Source organism: Vulpes vulpes, chromosome 3 (genome assembly GCF_048418805.1).
Source record: "Vulpes vulpes isolate BD-2025 chromosome 3, VulVul3, whole genome shotgun sequence".
Lineage (NCBI taxonomy): Eukaryota > Metazoa > Chordata > Mammalia > Carnivora > Canidae > Vulpes > Vulpes vulpes.
In genome coordinates, this window is record NC_132782.1 from 56,636,949 (window position 1) to 56,659,906 (window position 22,958).

The 22,958-nt window shown below is 36.2% G+C and overlaps 1 protein-coding gene across 3 annotated transcripts in view; it reads right to left on the reverse strand.

Annotated features, from left to right (window-relative positions):
* The window catches only part of YEATS2 (YEATS domain containing 2), a 117,615-nt gene that overhangs the window by 56,576 nt on the left and 38,081 nt on the right, over positions 1-22,958 (reverse strand). For 2 of the 3 annotated variants that reach the window (XM_072752570.1, XM_026007243.2), the window contains exons 6-9: positions 22,386-22,501; positions 12,551-12,712; positions 5,009-5,120; positions 169-213 (exon numbers count right to left, since the gene is read on the reverse strand). In XM_072752570.1, the coding sequence (XP_072608671.1) occupies positions 169-213; positions 5,009-5,120; positions 12,551-12,712; positions 22,386-22,501 (435 nt within the window). Of the gene's footprint in view, positions 1-164; positions 214-5,008; positions 5,121-12,550; positions 12,713-22,385; positions 22,502-22,958 lie in introns of all 3 variants that reach the window. The other variant, XM_072752571.1, reaches the window with a different exon arrangement.

Consider the following 22,958-nt stretch of genomic DNA (forward strand, 5'->3'; position numbering starts at 1 on the left):
GTACAATTAAAAATTGTTAAATTTGGAGTGCATTTTATCATTTTTTCAAATTAAAAAGGGGAAGGCAAACTTTAAAAAAAATTAAGCACTCACTTTTTCTCCTAAGAAAGAATGAAAATCAATTTTCAGTCTACTTATTCCCAAATAGTACTATAGGAAAAAACCTACCGTCTCTGCTCCAAGAGTCTGCAAGCCAGTGTAAGTTCTATCCAGCTATTGAAAGACAAAAGAAGAGTGCAAAGTTTCACTTGGCATACTTATAAATCTTAGGATACAATCTCATCTAAGTACCCTTTTACCACAAGTCTTCATAACACAGAAGTTACTTTTTCGTAATATAAACTATCAATTCATCACTTCAATAAAAACCCTCTTAATTAAAGGAAATGAGTAAAATTAATAAACATCAAACAGATAGGTATTGTACTTTTAATATAAACTATACATTACTAAAAACATTCTAAGGGCAATCTAAAACTGGAATAAATTTTACACAAAAAGATGTTTACTACAGCACTATCTATAACCACAAATTGAAAATGTCCATCAAGAGAGGAATGCTTAAGTAAATCTTGAACCATCAACTGTGAAGTATTACGTAGCCACTTAGATGTTTACAAAGATAATGTAAAGAATATCTTAAAAGACAAACTATGGGGGCATCTGACTGGCTCAGTTGGAAGAGCATGTGACTCTCAACCTCGGGGTTGTGCGTGTGAGCCCCATGTTGGGTTTAGAGATTACTTAAAAAATAAAATCACCTTTTTTTTTTTTTAGGAGCCTCTGGGTGGCTCAGTCAGTTAAGGGTCTGATTCTTGATTTTGGCTCAGGTCATGACCTCAGGGTTGTGAGATCAAGCCCCAACGTGGGCTCCATACTGAATATGTAGCTTGCTTAAGATTTTCTCTCTCCCTCTCAAAAATAAATAAATAATAAAATAAAATCATTTTTAAAACAAAAAGATGGGCTATAAAAATAAATATACAGTGTGAAAACACAATTCTATACTTAAGAAGACATTTTACTAAACATTTCTGAAAAGAAGGAAGAAAAATTTAGGTGATATAGGCAATGTTAATAATCACTTCCAATGTATTAGCATCATGGATGATTTATTTTAGAGGAAAGAAAAAAGTATAACCTAAAGGAATAAAAATAATATAAATAAAATCTATACTTAGAAAGAGGCTAACTTCTTATTCCTATATTTTATTTATATTCTATCATTTTTATTAAAAAAGATCTGTATACATACACACACACACACACACACACAAATATTACTCAGCCATAAAAAAGAATGAAATCTTGCCATCTGAACAATATGGATGGACCTAGAGGCTGTTGTGCTAAGTGAATTCAGTCAGAGAAAGACAAATTCTCATATGTAGAATCTGAAAAACAAAACAAATGAACCAACAAACAAAAACCAGGAACAGACTTATACACACACAAAACAAACTGGTAGATGCCAGAGAGGACAGGGGTAGGGTCTTGGGCAAAGTAAGTGAAGGTGATTAAGAGGTACAAGTCACAGGGATGAAAAGTATCTCATAGGAAATAGTCAATAATACTACAGTAACTTTGTTATGGTGACTACACATATCAAGCTGAGCACTGCATAATGTGTAATTAAATTATACTATATACCTGTAACTAACACTATATGTCAACTATATTTCAATAAAAATGAAAATCAAAAAAGTCTTGTTTAGCATAAACAATTTGTTATTTGGCAGTATTTTTGCTTTGAAGCAATAAAGCATTCTAACATTAAAAATTAAAAAAAGATCTGTGGAGCTTATTAATATAAACACTACATAGTAAGATTAATAGGGGAAAAACTATACAGCTGGGCAAAAAGGAAAGATGATTTACTAATAGTATATAGAAAACTCTAGGACTTGGAAAAAGTAGATTTCAAGTCTGGCTGAATTCCTTAGCAGCCAACACAGACATGACTACTCAGTCATGGGATCTAGTTTCGCAACTTTAGAAAGACAATGCAGGGTGAATTCATACTAGTTCCATGGAAGAGATCTAGAGTTCTAATACTTAAACCTCAGCCAACAGTATGACTGTTAAAAGGCAATTTTAGGCTACATCCATTTTCATATTCTCCAGAGCATGGAAATAATAGTCTCTCTATAATGTGCACTGGCCTACGTGTTTCATTCTTGGAACCATACTTTAAGGGAGACATTGATAAGATAGAACTATTACCAAAATGGCAAGAGGAACTAGAAATAGAAAGCACAGCACACAAGGAATTTTCTAAGAACAGGCTCCGCCTAGAGATGACTTAAGGAGAGACATAAAGGCTCTCCTAAGGTCATTAAACATTTTTAGGGTTCTTATAAAATAAAACAAAGTCCTGTCCTGTGTTATTCCAGAAATCAAACTAGGACAAATAAGATCAAGGTTTAAAAAAAAAAAAAAAAAAAAGCACAGTTTCTTCATGAAAGAGCCTTTCAAAAGTTTATTTTCTAAATGGATAAATGGGTTGTTTTGGAAATTACTGTGCTCCATGGTGATGGCTGATCAAGGATGCAGGATGTGGGAATTTCATACATTCTGGGAACTTTAAATTGTACATACTTCTAACACTTGAGTATTTAGTATTTAATGGAATTGTAAGTATCAAATATAGATTGTTAAGTATTTCAGCATTTCAGACTAGAGAGAGGTCACTATGTGCTTAGTCAGGAAAAGTACACAGGAACTTGAACTTGAAGAATGGAAAGAATTCAAACAGGCATTCTAGGAGGGCAAAAGCATAAAAGAAAGACGCAAGAAAAGAAGGCCCGTGGCATTTCTGGGACACGAATAACTGACCTGGCTGGAATGGAGTATCCATGTACAGGATTAGCAGGAGATAATTCAGGGAAAATGTCTGGAGTCAAAATGTGAAAAGTCCTGAACAGTAGGCAGCGAAGTCTGAACTTGAGTAAAGGGAATTCAATGAAAGCTTTTCTGAGAGGAATAGCATAATGGTTCTCCTTACTAACTAGATGGTGGTGTGCAGAATGGATGGAGGGTAAAGCAGATAGATTAGAATGAAATAAGCTAATGAGGAGACAGTGGAATAATGACCTAAGCAAGAGTGGGAAGGGTAAGAATAATGATGAAGAATAATAGCAACTGAACAAATATTTGGATCAAAGAGACAAGAATCCAAGATGGCTCTGAAAGTTAACACAAAAATAACAGGCCAAAGAATACTCCGGTACAAACAAGATCACATAATTACAACACAGGTGTTTAAGCCTCAAGGCCAATCAACATATAACAAACAGTAAAATTAAGCTTCCCAAAAAAGCTGATAAGAATGTTTAAATACGGGATTCCTGGGTGGCGCAGCGGTTTTAGTGCCTGCCTTTGGCCCAGGACGCGATCCTGGAGACCCGGGATCGAATCCCACGTCGGGCTCCCAGTGCATGGAGCCTGCTTCTCCCTCTGCCTGTGTCTCTGCCTCTCTCTCTCTCTGTATGTGACTATCATAAAAAAAAAAAAAAAAAAAAAAAAAAAAAGTTTAAATACTGTCATTCTAAAACAGTGTGTCTTGGGGCACCTGGCTGGCTCAGTCAGTAGAGCATGCTCTACTGCTCTTGATCTCAGGATCATGAGTTTGAACTCCATGTTGGGTGCAGAGATTGCTTAAATAAATAAACAAATCATTGTGTCTCAATCTTCTACCAGGAACTCTTAAGTGATATGGACAATAGTATGAGAACTATGGAAACAATTCCTTTTATTTTAGAAATTAGGGCTGGGCCCAGTGTGATAGAAAATGGTATGTACAGCGCTTAAAAGAAAACAAAAAGAAAGCAAAGTATTTTAGACCTTCCTCTAATTAAGTGGGATCATATCCTGCCACTCTGAACAATGTGTGTATATATTCTTTATTTTGTGCCAGTTCTTCTCTGAGGTCATAAATCAATCTAGTCTTAGAGTAATCTCTAAAAAATAACTTAAACGCAAAGTTAAGCAGTGATGTCGATCACCAATGGAGGGCAAATTTCAGCCTTAAGGTTGAAAAACTTGTATTTGTAGAACAAAGGGGGCAAAATGGGAATTCTGCAGATGTACTAAGATTCATTTAGTTCAATTTTGTGAGCCATTAATGGAAACAATGTGGTAAATCACAACGTAAGAGCACTTTGGGGTAAGTTTAATATTAGAAATTTATCTTATGAGACGATATAGAGAGGAAGTAGGAAAACATTTTAAAAATAATCTTTCAATTATAAAAGTTAAACATGTTTATTATAGAAAATTAGAAGGAAGAAAACAGACAATAGGGCACAAGAAATTGCCTACAATATCATTACTTCAATTCCTCCAACATTTTGGTATATTTCTTTTCTGTTTTTTCCACCTATCTAAAAATCACAGTTGACTTCATACTATACATAACAGTTCTGTACTCTGTGCTTTTCACTTACTATAACTGGTAGTTTTCCCCATGTATAGAAAACACTTCATAAAACTTAAAATGTCTGCATAATAAATCATATGGATATACCAATGAATTTCTTAAAACATAAATCAAAAGAATTACAACTTTGTATAGTACTTTCAATTTTCTAAAACATGTTCACTTCTGTCTTTATCCTTATAAGATAAACATATCTATATCCTTAGGAGATAAATAGATGAGGCTTATTATTTGCCTCATTTTACAGAAAAGTAAACAGATTTCTTTTTTTGAAAGAGTTTAGTCACCCAGTCTCAGGTAACACAGTTAACAGTGAGCTTTGATAAGAGATTCAAGTCTTCTGATCTGACCAGTTCATCTTTTCAAAGAATATACATTCTAATATAACACAACCTTTTCCCCAACCTTCAGAGAACCCCAAAGGAGTACTGTAGCAGTCTGCATAACACAATCAAAAAGATTAATCCTCTTAATCTTGGCCACTTCTCTCAGAAGGCCTAACCCACGCCTTGAAGTAACCAGATGAAAAGAGGTGCTTCATTTTGGGGGAGCAATGTTTTGTTACAATACCTTCAGATTATGTATGATATCTATCCGCTTGTTCTGGCTGTCCTTAAAATGAACTTGAACTCTGACAGGAAACTCACCCCAGCCTCTTCTGGTCAGGTGAAAAGGAGGCTCTCTAGAGAAAAGCACATATTAACACATTAAGCTATAGTCACGCTCTCATTCTAGAGAGGGAATGTTTTCTCATACTGGGTAAATTAGAAATTCACCTCTAACATTTACATTTCCTCATTTGAAGTTTAATCAATATGCTCAATTTTGCTAAAATGCTAAAAGAAATGTTGAACTCAAACCTACATTAAACTTTCAATTACTAAATACTTAGAGCTGAGACACTTACAGTATATACAATCCAATGTCATTATTTTCACAGGCAGGGAACTAAGGTGATATGATGGATGTCACATATTAAAAGCCAGAATCCTTTAACTGCTACTTGATAGACACCAGCTATGAGGTATATGTTCCCTACCCTAGACACTCATATTTATTCCTCCACACTGGCAAAAACAGAATAAATCACAAATGCTGAAACTAAAACTGAGAATTTATTTGAAATTATCCACTAATAAGACTTAAAAGATCATATGTTCACCATATGCTCTTCCCTAAGCAGTGACTACAATTTTAGTGGATAGAGGAGGAATGTGCAGGAATGCTAACTGAACTAGAGAATTTTCAGTCAAAATATAATTTGTGAAGTGAAGAAAAAGGAAAGTTGATAAAAGACTAGCAAATTGTTAATTGATGTTGGGTATAGAAGAGCTCATGATACTCTACTTCTGAGTATGTCTGGAATTTTCCATTAAAAAAAAACATTTTTAAATTTAACTGAGAACTTCATGTACTAAAAAACAATATGGTTTAAGTTAATGGGGGAGAGAGAATGCTTTAAAATGAAAATGTTCATTATGAATCACTGGCTTGGAATTATTGAAATGAAAGAAGATGCCAAGATGGTAGGGAGGAAGAAACATTCAACAGGATATGCTTTTGCAAAACTAAAAGACAACATGAATTCAGTAAGGGCAGAGTCCAAGGAGACAACCTAAGAGGAGTCTAAAAGATCTGAAATTATCAAGAGCCAGAGGCTACCAGAAGGGTTCCAACAGGAAAAATCCCTGAGTACAAGAGTAGCCAGACAGAAAAGAAAGCAAAGAAAACTAAAGTGCCCTGGATGGGAGAAACTAGCTGAACACCCACCCACTGAGTTAGTAAGAGAGGCAGCCATGACATTGGCATAGGTCAGACAGAAATTAAAAGACAGGCTTAGGATCAAATGAGAAGATCGACTTGAGACTGTAGTTTGAAACAGGATGCAATGGGGCCTAGAGGCATGATGAACTTTAGAAGAAAAATTAAAGTTCTACTGATAACATGTCATTTAAATTCCAGTAAAGTAGATAGCCTAAATTCATTTTGGAACATACGTCAATCATACTGTTTGTATGCCGGATTTCTCTTACAACGGATATAGCAAATTAGCTATGTTCCTCAATTTATGTACATTGGCTAAACTCTAGTGAATGAACAGGAAGGACTACTGCCAGAGTAGACAGACAGATAACATAAAGGACAGGAAAAAGGAACAATGCTTTTAACAGGAAATTTCTCCCTAACTATATTTTTGGAAGCAAAAAAGGAGGTTAGAACTTACCAAAAGACATCACCTACGGAAACGTTAAACTTCAAAAAGATACATGTATTTCACACAAAAAAGGACTTCCTTCCCCAGACTTTTTTTACTTCTGGATTCCTCACAGAATTCCTCTGTGAATTCACAGAAGGTGAAATGTATCAATAACCAAGAAGGAAAAAACTACAGAATACTGGGCTAAAGAAAATGGCTCTACTAGAAATACAGCAAGGGGTACAACTCCTTACCCACCTAATTCAAATGCCAACCAGTCTTTCAATCACTTCAGTGACCCAAAAAACTTACTACTTAATAAGGCTCTCTACTATATTTCTGAACAGCTGTTATAAAAACATTTCATCTTCCTCCTGCATGTTAGTTCCACTATAAGCCTTCTGCAATCACAAATTCTTCCTCCACATGACCTTCAAAAAAACTAGAAAACATTCCCCTAACTGACTTGCCCTAGGTCACACAGCAAATAAGTAGTAGGGCTGAGATCAAACTCAGGCAATAGGATCCAGGACACTCCACGCTTTAACTTCTAGCCAATCCACATCCCTGTGGTGTCAGATCTCCAGACTATCCAGACGACTCTCCTCCCAGATGCTCAATAGTATGGCTAGATGTGGTGAGAATGTAGGGTAGAGCAAGTCTACTCTACTTGTAATAAAGCAGCATAAGACTACATTTCTAAAGTGACCATTACAAAGTTTTAAATTACTTATGAGGGTCACAGTATATTTCTATTGGACAGCACAGCTCTAGAGAATTCCTACATTCAACCTGAATGAAACAAACATCTTGAATAAGCTCATGAGAACATTCTCTTGGGGACCTAGCCCAAGAGAGCAAGGACCAGAATATTCTACCAAATTTCTCAAAGGAAGAAACCATGTGTTCTTCATTTTTGCAATCTCTGTATTGAGTTCTGGGCCTAGAATACATTTAGTGACTATCTTGTACTTCAAAGCAAAGTTTACAATCAGAGCCTTTAGGAAGGCGGCCATGGCAACGGAATCAAATGTGAAAAAAAACAAAATGCTTCTATAAGAACAGAACCTGCCCATGCTCTTCATCAGATAATGTGCTGTGATAAGAAAATTCAGAATATATGAGGAACACATATTTGCTTTGATCTAGAAATAAGATTAACCCCAAGTTTCAAAGCACCTACAAAAGGTCTCCCCTACTCACAAACTACTTTAGATATCTAACACAAGAAACATCTTCAGATCCTTGTAAAGAACTAAAGAGTTATAATTAAATGTAGGGTACATGTTAATGTTCTGATCTTGGTTTCACCATACCTGAAATTTAAAGTTCACTTCTAAGAAGAATAATTTAAGAAGAATACAGACAAGCTGGAACATATCAGAGATTATAACCTAGGTGGCAAAGGAACACAAAACAAAGTCACATGAGTGACAACTAAAACAAATGTATTTGGCTTAAAGCCTGGAAGAGACACAACAGTTGCTTTCAAAAAAAAAATCTGAATAATAGCTACATGAAAAGAGATTATAATGACTCTATATGGTGTCACAAAGCATATACAAGATTGTTTAGAAGTTAAAGAAAGTTACATCTTTGCTCAATAAAATTAAAAACTTCCAAACAAACACAACCTTCTACTAATGGGATGGCCCACACCATGAATTCAACATGAAATGAACATTTCACTCAATGTGAAATGAGCATTAACTATATGCTAGGCACTGCTAGATTTTGGAAATATAAAGACAAATAAGAAAAGATCCCAAACATCAAGAAGCTTTGAAACTAGTCAAGGAGAAATATATGTAAATTAATAAGTATAATAATAGACTTAAATACCTTATGTTTGCTATAAAAGCAGAATATGGTTAATCATAACAAATTATTTCTCCAGTTTTAAACACCAGAAGCATACAACCAAGGAAGTCTTTTAAAATCCTATTTAAAAATCATAACCTTGGGCAGCCCCAGTGGCCCAGCAGTTTAGCACCGCCTTCAGCCCAGGGTGTGATCCTGGAGACCCGGAATAAAATCTCACGTCAGGCTCCCTGCATGGAGCCTGCTTCTCCCTCTGCCTGTGTCTCTGCCTCTCTCTGTGTCTCTGATAGATAGATAGATAGATAGATAGATAGATAGATAGATAGATAGATAAAATCTTTAAAAAAAAATCATACCCTTGTAGTTAATAACGTATGGGAGAATCAGCCCTTGGAAAAGATAAGTGGTCATGATGTGATAAAGTTGTGAAAACTGCTCAAATATGTCGTAACAGCTAATTTATGCAATACTGTTAGAGTGGCACGAACCAGACAGAAAATAACTATCAAAGGCTATTTTAATGATGTGAAAATTCATAAATTTCACAAAGGTCATTTACTATTAACAGAAGATACTCCAAATGTATACAATGAAAGAGAAATTTGAAAAGGAGCAACAACATGACTTTTTTCCTTGGATTTTCCTCAGACCGTTACAACACATCCTAGTTAATTATTAGCTCATGGTACTCTCATGCAACTTAAGGAAAGTTAGTGTTTTATAAATCACAATTCTCGGAGTGATAACTGAAAAAATAGGCACTGGTTTGAATCACTAAGTATTAAGGATTTTATGTAATGAGTTTTTTGTTTCTTTAAAGATTTTTTTTTTAAATTTATTCATGAGACACACCACAGAGAAGCAGGGACATAGGCAGAGGGAGAAGCAGGCTCTCTGCAGGGACCCTGATGTGGGACTCAAGTCCAAGACCCCAGGATCACGACCTGAGCTGACAGCAGACACTCAACCACTGAGCTACCCAGGCATCCCTGTAATGAGTTTTTAATCCCATTTTTTGGTTAAGTTAGATGTTTATCATCAATAAGAATATGATTAATATATTTTAATTTATTCACATGATTTATATGAAATAAAATGTTTTGGGGAGCCTAACTGGCTCAGTTAGTGGAACATGTGACTCGATCTTTGGGTCATATGTTTGAGTCCCACCTTGGGTGTAGAAATTACTTAAATAAATAAACTTAAAAAAAAAAAGAATCAATCAATAAAGTATTTGGGGTACCCAGGTGGCTCAGTCAGTTAAGTACCTTCAGCTCAGGTCATGATGTGAGGTCCTGGGATCAAGCCCCACGTCAAGCTCCCTGCTCAGCGGGGAGTATGCTTCTCCTTCCCCCTCTGCCCCTCCCCACCAACTTGTGTGCGCTCTTTCATTCAAATAAATGAAATATTTTTAAAAATAAATAAATAAAATATTTTCCTAAGACAATGTGCTTTATTTTTTTAACCAAATAAGGAGATTGTTCATTGATCCAGACACTAAAACATATATTCATTTTATTATTTATATTTTTATAGATACAGCATCTTTTAAAAGATTTATTTATTTTTTTTTAGTAACCTCTGAAGTAACCTGAAGAAGTAATCTCTAAGTTATGTCTTAAAGGATAAAGAACAGACCTTTAGTAAGATAGCTACACTGTATGTGTGTGTGTGTACACACAAGCATATGTGCAGACATGCCTGTGAGTGAAGATGACAAACTAGCAAAGAAAACAAATCTAAGTCACCAGTGGAATTCCAGGAGAGACTAGATGAGCTACGGAGTGTATCTGTGAAAGGTTTCATGAATCAGGTATAGATTTAAACCAAATCACAGACGTGGTTTTTTCAACACTGAGAGCCTAAAAATGAAATTACTTCTTTACCAATTAACCTCTACTTCTGGGATAAAACAGAATAGCAAACACTTTACTGAGGTTCCATCCAGTGAAATATGTCAAGAAAATGAAGGAAATTTTTTAAACAGTAAAAGAAAGCCTTAAATGCATTGAAAGCTGAATCTGGAATAACATGTATTCTCAAGAACAGCCAAGAAAAAATTTTTAAAATAATAATAATCAGGGGAACATACCCTACCAAATAGAATATGCTATAAAGCAAAACAATTTAAACAGTATAATATTGGTACATAAATAAATATTAATAGAGTATAGCATTGGATCCATACTTATATGGGACTTAGTATTAAATATAAGAAAAAGATGGATCAGCTGATAAACGGATATTGGGACAACTATCATCCATATGAAGATAAAAAAGTCCCATTTCCAAGTATTTCATTTTCTGACCATCTATCAATTCCTATCTTTCCAGCTCCATTCCTAATCCAACTATTTTTTGACTCACTGGGAATTCTACTTCTTACCCACATCAATTTTCACTACCTCTCACTGCTCTTTATATAATTTCCTTCTCTCCTTAGCTTAGATTCTACAGCACATCACTACCACAATAACCTCATTATAAAAGTGAGGAAATCAATGAACTGAGAAATCAGTTCTGGGTGAGCTGTCTACATCAATGTCAAAGTCCTTAGGAATGACATCAAGAGGAAATTAGGACAATAGGTGCTAAAAATGTTTTTGAAAGAGGGGAGTAACTGGGAAATTAGCAGATGTCTGCAACAAGGAGGACATGATGCTCCAAAGGAGTGGACAGTTTTTAGGCAGAAACAGGGAAAAGATGGTCTAGATGCCACAAATACATGCAACGAATACACACACCCCACACCTAGACCAATGGTACATGGTGTGAGAGGAAAAAAACAACTGCCACCTGAAAGCTGTTCTCAGAAAAGTGTTCTCGGAAAATAGTCATGTTTTATTTATTTAAGACTCAGGAGTGGATGATGCCTAAGTGGCTCAGTAGGTCATCTGCCTTTGACCTAGGTCATGTTCCCAGGGTTCAGGGACCAAATCCCACATTGGGCTCCCTGCTCAGTGGGAAGTCTGCTTCTCCTTCTCCCCCTTGCTCATGCTCTCTCTCTAATAGATAAATAAAATCTTAAAAGAGTTAGTAGAAGGAATGTTCTGAAGAGGGGTGAGGATATAGGAAATTTCACTGATAATAAACCAAAACTACTTGTACAATTCATTCATACAATGAATGTATATGTGATATTTAACATCATTTAAAGATATAAAGAATACACATAAGGTGAGCCTGGATGGCTTAAGTCATTATTTCATGAGTCGTGAGATCAAGCCCTGCATTGAGCTCCATGCTCAGCAGAGAGTCCGCTTGAGATCCTCTCCCTCTGCCCTTCCCCCCTCCCGAACTCACACACACATGTGATATCCCCCTCCCCCCTCCCTCTCCCTCTCTCTCTCAAATAAATTAAAAAAAAAAAATTGGGGTGCCTGGGTGGCTAAGTTGGTTAAGCATCTGACTCCTGATTTTGCCTCAGGTTACAGTCTCAGGATCTTGGGAGAGCGCCCTGCATTGGGCTCCATGCTCAGCAGGGAGTCTGCTTAAGGATTCTTTCTCTCCTCTCCCTCTAGCCCCCTCCACGCCCACACACACACTCCCACTCTCTCTCTAAGATAAAAATAAATAAATCTTTAAAATAAATCAAAATTTTTTTAAAAAAAGAATATACCTAAATGAAACAAATTTCAGAATAGCATATACATAATCATTCCATCTTTGTGGAACAACAACTACTATACTAGACTAATATATGTAGGAAGAATATCACTGGGGTTAATTCTGAGAGTATGAGATTATAGGGAACTTTCAACATTAAATATTTTTGTAATGTCAGAATCCAATGTTTAATTCTATTACATTCTGATATTCATAAAAACAAGAATACTTTTATGTTTATCTCTATATAAAAAAAGTTTAGCTATTTCCAGGGGGGCAAAATCCAAAAATTCCAACAGGAGGAAATAATGCTTTTCCAGGGAGACAATAATCTGCAAGAGGGAACAATAGTTAAATGTCTATTGTGACTAAAAGTCAAAGTTAAATAAATAATAATATAATAATTAAAGGGAACATTCTCAAGTTAAATCACTCTTCTAGTTCAATAAATCTTTATTTCTTAAATTAAATAACTCGACTGTGCTTACCTAACTTCCACAAGGTCATTTGGTTTATAGCTGGGATGAAGAAAGAACCAAACTTTCTTGACAAAATGATTAATGCTGGGTTCTCTACGAGACCCTCGGACATATACCATCCACTTGTGGGTTGATTGGTCATTTTCTTCTCTCTTATCAGGAGGTATGTACCTAAAGGAGAAAAAAGGAAGAAACTTGAATTCTTTTTTTTTCCTTTAGAAACCTAACAAAACAACTCCTACTTAAAACAAGATTAAAAATAAATTACAAGAAAAATGGGCAGCCTGGGTGGCTCAGTGGTTTAGCGCTGCCTTCAGCCCAGGGCCTGATCCTGGAGACCTGGGATCGAGTCCCACATCAGGCTCCCTGCATGGAGCCTGCTTCTCCCTCTGCCTATGTCTCTACCTCTCCCCCCTACCGCCTTTCACGAATAAATAAATAACATCTTTAAGAAAAAAAATAAATTACAAGAAAACAAATGGGAATTCACAAATATAGGAGATTAAACAACATGCTACTATACAACCAATGAGTCAAAGACAAAATCAAAAACTATCTTAAGACAAGTGAAAATGGGGATCCCTGAGTGGTTTAGTGGTTTAGCGCCTGCCTTCGGTCCAGGGTGTGATCCTGGAGTCACAGAATCGAGTCCCACATCGGGCTCCCTGCATGGAGCCTGTTTCTCCCTCTGCCTGTCTCTCTGCCTCCCTCTCTCTGTGTCTCTCGTGAATAAATAAATAAAATCTTAAAAACAAAACAAAACAAAACAAGTGAAAATGGAAATATGACATACTAAAACTTAAGGGATACAGCCCGAGGTTTTAAGAAGGAAATTTATAGCAATAAATGTCTACCCTAAGAAGGCTCTCAATCTAACTTTACACCACAAGGAACTAGAAAAAGAACAATCTAAGCCCAAAATTAGTAGAAAGAAGGAAATAACAACGATGAGAGTGAAAACAAATGGAGACAAAAAGACAAGAAAAAAGATTAAAGAAACTAAAGAGCTGTTTTGCTGAAAAGGTAAACAAAATAGACAAACTTTTGGCTAGACTTACCAAGGAAAAAGAGAAAGGACTCAAATAAATAAAATTATAAACAGATAAGAGGACACATTACAACTAATATCCCACAAATACAAAGGATCATAAATTATGACAGTCACCCAGCTGACTCAGTAGATAGAGCATGTGACTCTTGATCTCAGGGTCGTGGGTTTGAGCCCCACAGTAGGTGAAGAGATTACCTAAAAATAGAATCTTAAAAATAAATAAATAAATAGTTAGGAAAAAGAAAAAGAAAACCACTATCAACAATTATATGCCAACACACTGGACAACCTAGAAGAAATGGATAAATTCCTAGAAACATACATGCTACGGAGACTGAATCATGAAGAAATAGAAAATCTGAACAGAACAATTACTAGTAAGGAGATTTAATCAGTAATCAAAAGTTATCCCAACAAAGAAAATTCTAGGATCAGATGGCATAAAGGGTGATCTCTGCCAAATATTTGAAGAATTGATACAATTCTTTCTAAAACTCTTCCCCAAAATTGGAGGGAACACTTATAAATTAATTTCACAAAACTAGCATTACCCTGATTTCAAAGCAGACAACACTACAAGAAAATCACAGGCCAATATCCCTGATAAACATAGATGTAAAAATTCTCAACAAAGTATTAGCAAACAGAATTCAATAGTACATAAAAAAGATTACACATGATGATCAAGTGGTAGTTATTCCAGGTATGTGAGGATGGTTCAACATCTGCAAATCAATCTATACATTAAAAAAATGAAAGATGAAAACCATATGATCGCCTCAACAGATGCAGAAAAAACACCTGACAAAATTCAACATCTATTCTTTTTTTTATATTTTATTTATTTATTCACGAGAGACAGAGAGAGAGAGAGAGAGGCAGAGACACAGGCAGAGGGAGAAGCAGGCTCCATGCAGGGGGCCCAACGTGAGACTCGATCCGGGTCTCCAGGATCAGGCCCTGGGCTGAAGGGGGCACTAAACAGCTGAACCAACCGGGCTGCCCAACCGGGCAACAAACTGTATAAAGGGAATATACTCAAAATAATAAAGGCCAGGGATCCCTGGGTGGCGCAGCGGTTTGGCGCCTGCCTTTGGCCCAGGGCGCGATCCTGGAGACCCGGGATCGAATCCCACGTCGGGCTCCCGGTGCATGGAGCCTGCTTCTCCCTCTGCCTGTGTCTCTGCCTCTCTCTCTCTCTCTCTGTATGGCTATCATAAATAAATAATAATAAAAAAAATATTAAAAAAAAATAATAATAATAATAAAGGCCACATATGACAAGCCATGGCTAACTACCCCATTGCTGTGTATATATGCAAAGATAATGAAATGGGTTATCAAAGAGCTATCTGCACTCCCATTTTCAGAGCAGCTTTACAATAGCCAAGATATGGAAACCTGTATGTCCATTAACAGATGAATGAATAACAACATGAATGGATAAAGATATATACATATATATACAGCTTACATGACATGACATAGGTTTGAACTGTGCAGGTCCACCTCTGTGTGATTTTTTTTTTTTTTTTTTTTTACAATACTATAAATGTCTTTTCTTTTCCTTATGATTTTTTTTTTTTTTTAAAGTAAGCTCTACACCCAATGTGGGGCTTGAACTCACAACCTTGAGATCAAGTCCCATGTTCTACTTAACTAAGCTGGCCAAGCATGCCCCTTATGATTTTCTTAGTAACATTTTCTTTTCTCTAGCTTGCTTAATTATAGGAATACATTATATAATACATATAACATACAAAATATGTATTAATCAATTTTTAATGTTATCAGTAAGGCTTCCAATACATTATATAATACATATAACATACAAAATATGTATTAATCAATTGTTAATGTTATCAGTAAGGCTTCCAGTCAACAGTAGTTGACTATTAGTTAAGTTTTTAAGGAGTCAAGATTTTACATGGATTTTTATTTTTTTAAGAGACAGAATGAGTATGCAAGTGAATAGTGGTAGAGGAGAGGGCGAGAGAGAGAGAGAGAGAGAATCTCAAGCAGGCTCCAAGCTCAATGCAAAGCCCAACAGGGGGCTCAATCTCTCAATCCTGAGATCATGACCTGAACCAAAATCAAGAGTTGGATGCTGGGGCACCTGGGTGACTCAATCAGTTAAGCGTCTGACTCTTGATTTCGGCTCAGGTCATGATCTCTGGGTCCTGGGATAGAGGCCCACATTAGACTTCATGCTCAGCAGGGAGTCTGCTTGAGTATTCTCTCTCACTTCACCCCTCTTCCCCACAAATAAATAAATAAATCTAAAAAGATAAAAAGAGTTGGATGCTTAATCAACTGAGCTATCCAGGCACCCTTATGTAGATTTTTAACTGTGAGGGAGGTTGGTGTCCCTAATCCTTGCATTGCTCAAGACTGCTCAAAGGCCAACTGAGTAAGTATGTATATATGTATGTATATAATGGAATATTATTCTTCAGCCATGAGAAAGAAAGAAATTCTGACATTTGTGAGAGAACACAGATGAAAATGGAAGGCATTATGCTAAGTGGCATAAGCCAGACAGAGAAAGACAAATACTACAGGGTATCACTTAAATATGAAAAAAAAAAAAAAAAAGTCAAACTCCTAGAAACAGAGCAGAAAAACAGTTACCAACCAGAGGCTGAGGGTAGGAGAAATAGAGAGGCTGGTAAAAGTGTACAAACTTTTAGCTTTGAGATAAATAAGGTCTGAGGATTTAATGTATAACAAGGTAACTTACAGTAGATAACACTGTAAAATTTGCTGTGGGAATAGAATTTAAATGTTCACACCAAAAGAAAAAAGATAAATATGTGAGGTGATGGGTGACAGGGCTCCTGACTGGCTCAGTTGGTGGAGCTTAAGACTCTTGATCTCAGGGTTGGGAGTTCAAGCCCCACACTGGGCATAGGGATTACTTAAAAATAAAATCTTAAAAAAATAAAACAATAAAAAAAAAAGAGAGAGAGAGAACTTGATGGCAGGAATTCCTTCAAAATGTATATACACATCAGATCATTATATACACTTTAAATCTTTTAATTTTGTTAATTATATGTCAACAAGGCTGAAAATTTTTTTACTGAAGTATAGATTACACAATGTTACATTACTTTCAAGTGTACACCAGTGATTCAATACTACATTATGCTTTGCTCACCATATCTTTCCTCATACACTATTACAATACAACTGACTTCATATCCATGACTTAATCATTATATAACTGGAAGCTCATATTCCCACTCCCCTAAAAAATATTTTTTAAAATGTTAATCCCATCAAGATTTTAACAGCTTTACCACTTAACCAAGCAACTTGAGTCTTTGCATTTAATCCTTTTCTTTTAAACATTTTTCTTTTTTTTCTTTCCTGGTCTAAGAAGCATTCTCTTGAAGTTTGTTTTATTTTATGATTACTACCATGCAATTAAAAAAAAAAAATCAACCTTGCTTTTCCAAGCAGATACATGAGATAGAAATAAATTGGCGTATTTTATTACTGGTTTAGGGACTCTCTAGCCTTTGGGTTGATTCAGGTTTCAGAGTGCCAGAACTCTGAACTCTTCTAATTCCTACTCTTTGCTACCAGGAAGGTTGTAACTGGTCTCTTAACCCGTAAACACCAAAACAAATCATTCCCTTTAAGTCCTGACCATGGTAAAACCAGTATCTCTAGCTCTCCCTTTATTTCATGAGGCCTCCTTAAAACATTCTGTTGGAAAATATGGTCGTGGCCTTCTATATGTTTATTTATGCCTATGGTTATCCTTAAAAATGGGCCAAGTTATATTGATTTTTACTGTGAATCCAAACTTTCATGTCTTGGTCATAAAGTATTATCATTTCTGTATTTACAAAATTCGGTTTCCTAATGATTTTGTTCAGTATTTCTGTACCTATATTTACAACCGTGTATGTCCTATAATTTTCCTTTTCTTATGAATTGTCTGGCTTTATTTAAAAAGTTAGGCTACTCTCATAACATAAACTGACAAATGCTGCCTCTTTCCCCCAGAAGATTTTGGAGGGTTTTGGTTATTTTTATTTATTATTATTTTTTTTTTTAGGAATCTCTATATCCAATGTAGAACTTGAACTCATGACCCCAGATGAAGAATCCCATGCTCTACCAACTGAGCCAGCCAGGTGTCCCAGTAGTTTGAATTTTTAGACATAAATAAGTTTTCTAGGGATGCGTGGGTGGCTCAGTGGTTGAGCATCTGCCTTCGGCTCAGGTCGTGATCAAGGGGTCCTGGAATCAAGTCCTGCATCAGGTTCCCTGTGGGAAGTCTGCTTCTCTCTCTGCCTATGTCTCTGCCTCTCTGGGTCTCTTGTGAATAAATAAATAAAATCTTAAAAAAAAAAAAAAAAACTTTTCTAGGAGTGCCTGGGTGGCTCCATCAGTTAAGCCTCTGACTTTGGCTTAGGTCATGATCTCTCAGTCCTTGGAGTGAGCCCCCTATCAGGTTCCTCTGCTCAGTGGGGAGTCTGGTTCTCCCTCTCCCTCTGTACCACCCCTCATTTGTGTGCTCTGTCAAATAAATAAATACAATCTTAAAAAAAAAAAAAAAAACAGTTTTCTAGTTTTCCTACTATCATTAATTGCAATAAATAGTCAAAATAGTAGTCTGGGTTGGGGGACCAGGTCGCACAGTCGGTTGGGCATCCCACTCTTGGTTTCAGGTCATGGTCTCAGGGCCATGAGATTGAGCCCTGCATCTGGCTCTGTGTTCAGTGCAGAGTCTGCTTGAGATTCTCTCTTCCTCTGCCCCTCCCCCATGTGCTCATGCGTACTCTCTCTCAAATAAATAAATCTTCAAAAAAAATCTACAAAAACAAAAAGTAGTCTGGGGGCACTTAGCTAACTCAGTCAGTGCGACTCTTGATCTTGGGGTTGTGGGTTCAAGCCCCAAGCCGGGTGTAGAGATTGCTTAAAAATCTTAAACAACAACAACAACAACAACACATTGGTCTGCATGATACAAGTCCTTTGATATTTGTTGAAGCTTCCTTTATGGCATATTGTGTAGCCCATTTTCATAAATATTCCTTATGTGCTTAAAAATGTTTAACTAGGGGCACAGAGGTAGAGTCAGGTAAGCGTCTTACTCTTGATTTCAGCTCAGGTCATGATCTCTGGGACATGGGATCGAGTCCTGCGTTGGGCTCTGTGCTCAGCCCAGGGACACCCAGGTGCCTCAGTGGTTGAGCATCCGTGCTCAGCCCAGAGTCTGCTTGTCCTACTTCCTCAGGTCCTTCCCCTACTCGCTCTTGTTCTCTTTCAAAAAAATAAAATCTTAAAAAAAAAAATGTTCCAACTATTACATGTAATAGTCTACATGTATATATTAGCTCAAGCTTTGTTAAATGATGTTTGAGTCTTTTACATTTATACAGGTATTTTGCTGAGTATATCAATTACTGAGAGAGGTGCATAAAATCTCTCGGTACACTAGTATATTTAGAATTTCTCCCATGGTTCTGTCAACTTTGGTTTAGATACTTTAAAACTTTTATATATAAAAAAAAAAATTTTATCTAGTACACAATTGTTTAGAATTTTTGTCTCTCCCTGGTGAAAAGAACTTTTTAACATTATATAATAACTCTTTCCCTTTATGAATATTTTTGGTCTAAAATTTCATTTTGCCTGATATCAATGTGCTACACTGGTTTTCCATTGGTTAGTATCTGCCAACTATATCTTACCTATTTGCTTGCTTTCAATCTTTATGTATTTAGGTATGTCACTGATAAAATTTAGTTCTCTATTGTTTATCTCAAGATAATTTCTATCTTTTAACTAGATAACTAAATCCCTAGGCAATTTTTATGATTGTTGATATATTTAGATTTGTTGTTACTAAATCATTTTATACTATTTGTCTTGTTTTTTCTCTTTATCATACCCTTCCTCCTGCTTATCTTAAGAATCAAAAGATTTTTTTCCTTTTCATTCAATTTCACCTTCCTCTTACTTTTTTTTTAATTTTTATTTATTATTTATGATAGTCACAGAGAGAGAGAGAGACACAGGCAGAGGGAGAAGCAGGCTCCATGCACTGGGAGCCCGACGTGGGATTCGATCCCGGGTCTCCAGGATCGCGCCCTGGGCCAAAGGCAGGCGCCAAACCGCTGCACCACCCAAGCATCCCCTCTTACTACTTTTAAAGTTTAAATCTCTATGTCTAATTTTGTAATTATCTTAGCTACTCTAACATTCTTAACAAGTCTAAAGTAAATCAATAATTTTCCCTCTTCCAGAACAAAAAAGGACTTTACAACTCTCATGCCAATCATTCCTTCTCTACCTAAAATCCATGATTAGCCATTATTTTAGTTCTAGCTGGTCTTCAAAAAACCAAAATACCTACAATTTAAACGTAATTGTTTGAAAATGTCAATGACTGTTTCTCCCCAGTCTTCTAGCGAGCCCATCTAGATTTGCAGTTTTAGATTTTCTGAGGTGACAGGTCTTATACTACTGTTACACTTCACATGGTCGAAGAGTCCCCTTATCTATATGCATGCTAACTCTAAAATAATCCATAAAATAGAAATCTCATAGCCTTAATCATATTTTATGCTTCCATTTAAATACTATCACATAAACCATTAGAAACCTTGCTTATTATCCTAAGACTTTTCATGAGGGACAGAGAGAAAGAGGCAGAGACATAGGTAGAGGGAGAAGCAGGCTCCCTCTTGGTGTCCATCGAAAGATGAATGGATAAAGAAGATGTGGTATATGTATACAATGAAATATTACTCAGCTATTAGAAATGACAAATATCCACCATTTGCTTCGACATGGATGGACCTGGAGGGTATTATGCTGAGTGAAATAAGTCAATCAGAGAAGGACAAACATTATATGGTCTCATTCATTTGGGGAATATAAAAAATAGTGAAAGGGAATAAAGGGGAAAGGAGAAAAAATGAGTGGGAAATATCAGAGAGACAGAACATGAGAGACTCCTAACTCTGGGAAATGAACAAGGGGTGGTGGAAAGGGAGGTGGGTGAGGGGTGGGGGTGACTGGGTGACGGGCACTGAGGGGAGCACTTGATGGGATGAGCACTGGGTGTTATGCTATATGTTGGCAAATTGAACTCCAAAAAAAAAAAAAATTTAGCCATTAAAAAAAAAAAAAAAAGAGCAGGCTCTCTGCAGGGAACCCAAGGTGGGACTCAATCCCGGGATCATGTCCTGAGCCCAAGGTGCGGCTCGGCTCAACCGCTTAGCCATCCAGGCGTCCCTATCCTAAGATTTTTAAATGTATTTCTTGTTTGTTACTTGTGGTCCATTAATGGGGGTTGGTATATTTTCCCCCCAAATAATTAGTCTGTCTGAACCTTTTATTTTCAATAATTGAATCTATTACAATTTTCATAAATACATCAACTTATTTAACAATCAAATATTTAGTGAATACCAACTACTTAAGGTACAAAACAAATGAGACATACTTTCTACCCTAGAGAGATTGCAGTCTGATTTGGAGAAAAAATATAACAATAGGAAATGACTATATGACAAAGATGACAAGAGCGCACAGAGAAAATACATCTAATGAGGGAGGAGAAAGGCAAATAAAAACTTTGTGAGAAAATAACATTCTTATGCTATTTGAAGAGTTTTGTCTTTTTTTTTTTTTTAAGAGTTATGCCTTTATCCATTTCTAGATACTTGGCAAAATGATAGTGCTCCCACAAGACACCATGAAATCATATTGTTAAGGAGCTAGTCCTTCAGCTTGGATAAGTTCTTTTTTTTTTTCCCCCTTTTCTCTAGAGAGAGAGAGAGAGGCAGAGACATAGGCAGAGGGAGAAGCAGGCTCCATGCACGGAGCCTGACGTGAGACTCAATCCCAGGTTTCCAGGATCACATCCTGGGCTGAAGGCAGCAACGCTGAGCCACCTGGGCTGCCCAGAGAAGTTCTATCTTGAAGACATGAACTGTAACTTTTTGTTAAAAATTTAAAACATTCTGGGGAACCTAGGTGGCTCAGTCAGTTAAGCATCTGCCTTTAGCTCAGGTCATGATCCCAGGTTCCTGGGATCGAGCCCCACATTGGGCCCCCTGCTCAGTGGGGAGTCTGCTTCTCCCTCTGCCCCTCCCTCTGCTCATGCTCTCTCTCATAGTCACTCTATCTCAAATAAATAAATAAAATCTTAAAAAAAAAAAAAATTTAGGGGATTCCTGGGTGGCTTAGCAGTTTAGCGCCTGCCTTCAGCCCAGGGCGTGATCCTGGAGTCCTGTCTGCCTCTGTCTCTCTCTGTCTCTCATGAATAAATAAATAAAATATTTAAAAAACAAAAATTTAAAACATTTCAATTTGGACAACAAACATTTTTTAGCAACTAGCTAAGGCCCCGAAGGATAGAACTAGGTCAGAAAAAGTCAAAAGTTCTAAATTTATCCACACTAACATGCCTGATAAAATATACCATTTGTATATGGAGTGCCTGGAGGCTCAGGTGGTGGAGTGTTTGATTGTTGATCTTAGGGTTGGGAGTTCCAGCCTCATGTGGAGTACAGAAATTACTCCATTTGTATAAAAGCTCATGTCTTAGAAATTTTTACCAAGTATAATTTTACTTTATGCCAAAGACAAGCAGATACACTGAGGCAGTTTCAAGTCTTTGGACCTTAGTTTATTTTAAAACAACTAAGAGTTTGGGGAAAAAACCCTTAAGGCTTCTTCCTACAGTAATACTATGATAATAAAAGTATGCCAGAGCATTAACATAAATGGATAACCAAAAATGAGAGAATACTGGATACTCACTTGGACACATTGCCCACTACTATTGTTTTCTTTACAAAAAGTCGTGAAGTTTCATCTCCTGTGAGATCAGCATTCCGCTGCTCTGTTTTATGAGAGCCAGTAATACTAGCAGTGTCCTGAAAGAAAGAGTAATCAATTTTCACTTTTAATTTGGACAATTTCTAATAGACAGAAACCACAAAAATTTATACAAGGTATGTATGAAGCAACTCATTTTTTTTTAAATACAAAGTTCTCTGGCTTTATGGTACCTCTAAGAACATAAAAGAGTAATTTTACCATTTTTTTCATTAGCTTACATAAAATGTTCATTATAACTCCATGAGTATATATATATACTCACACACATATACATATATTTACATATATATATATTTAACAGTCATACACATCTGTGCTGTATATGCAAACAGGATATGGAAGGATATACAAGAAACTATTACAATGGTTACCACTGGGAAACAGGAATGGGGAAAGGGATCAATGGAATTTACTTTCTTTTTAACATTCTGTATTATTAAAAACTTTTCAATGAGAAGTAATGCAGATAAATGATTCAAGTTTGACTATGGA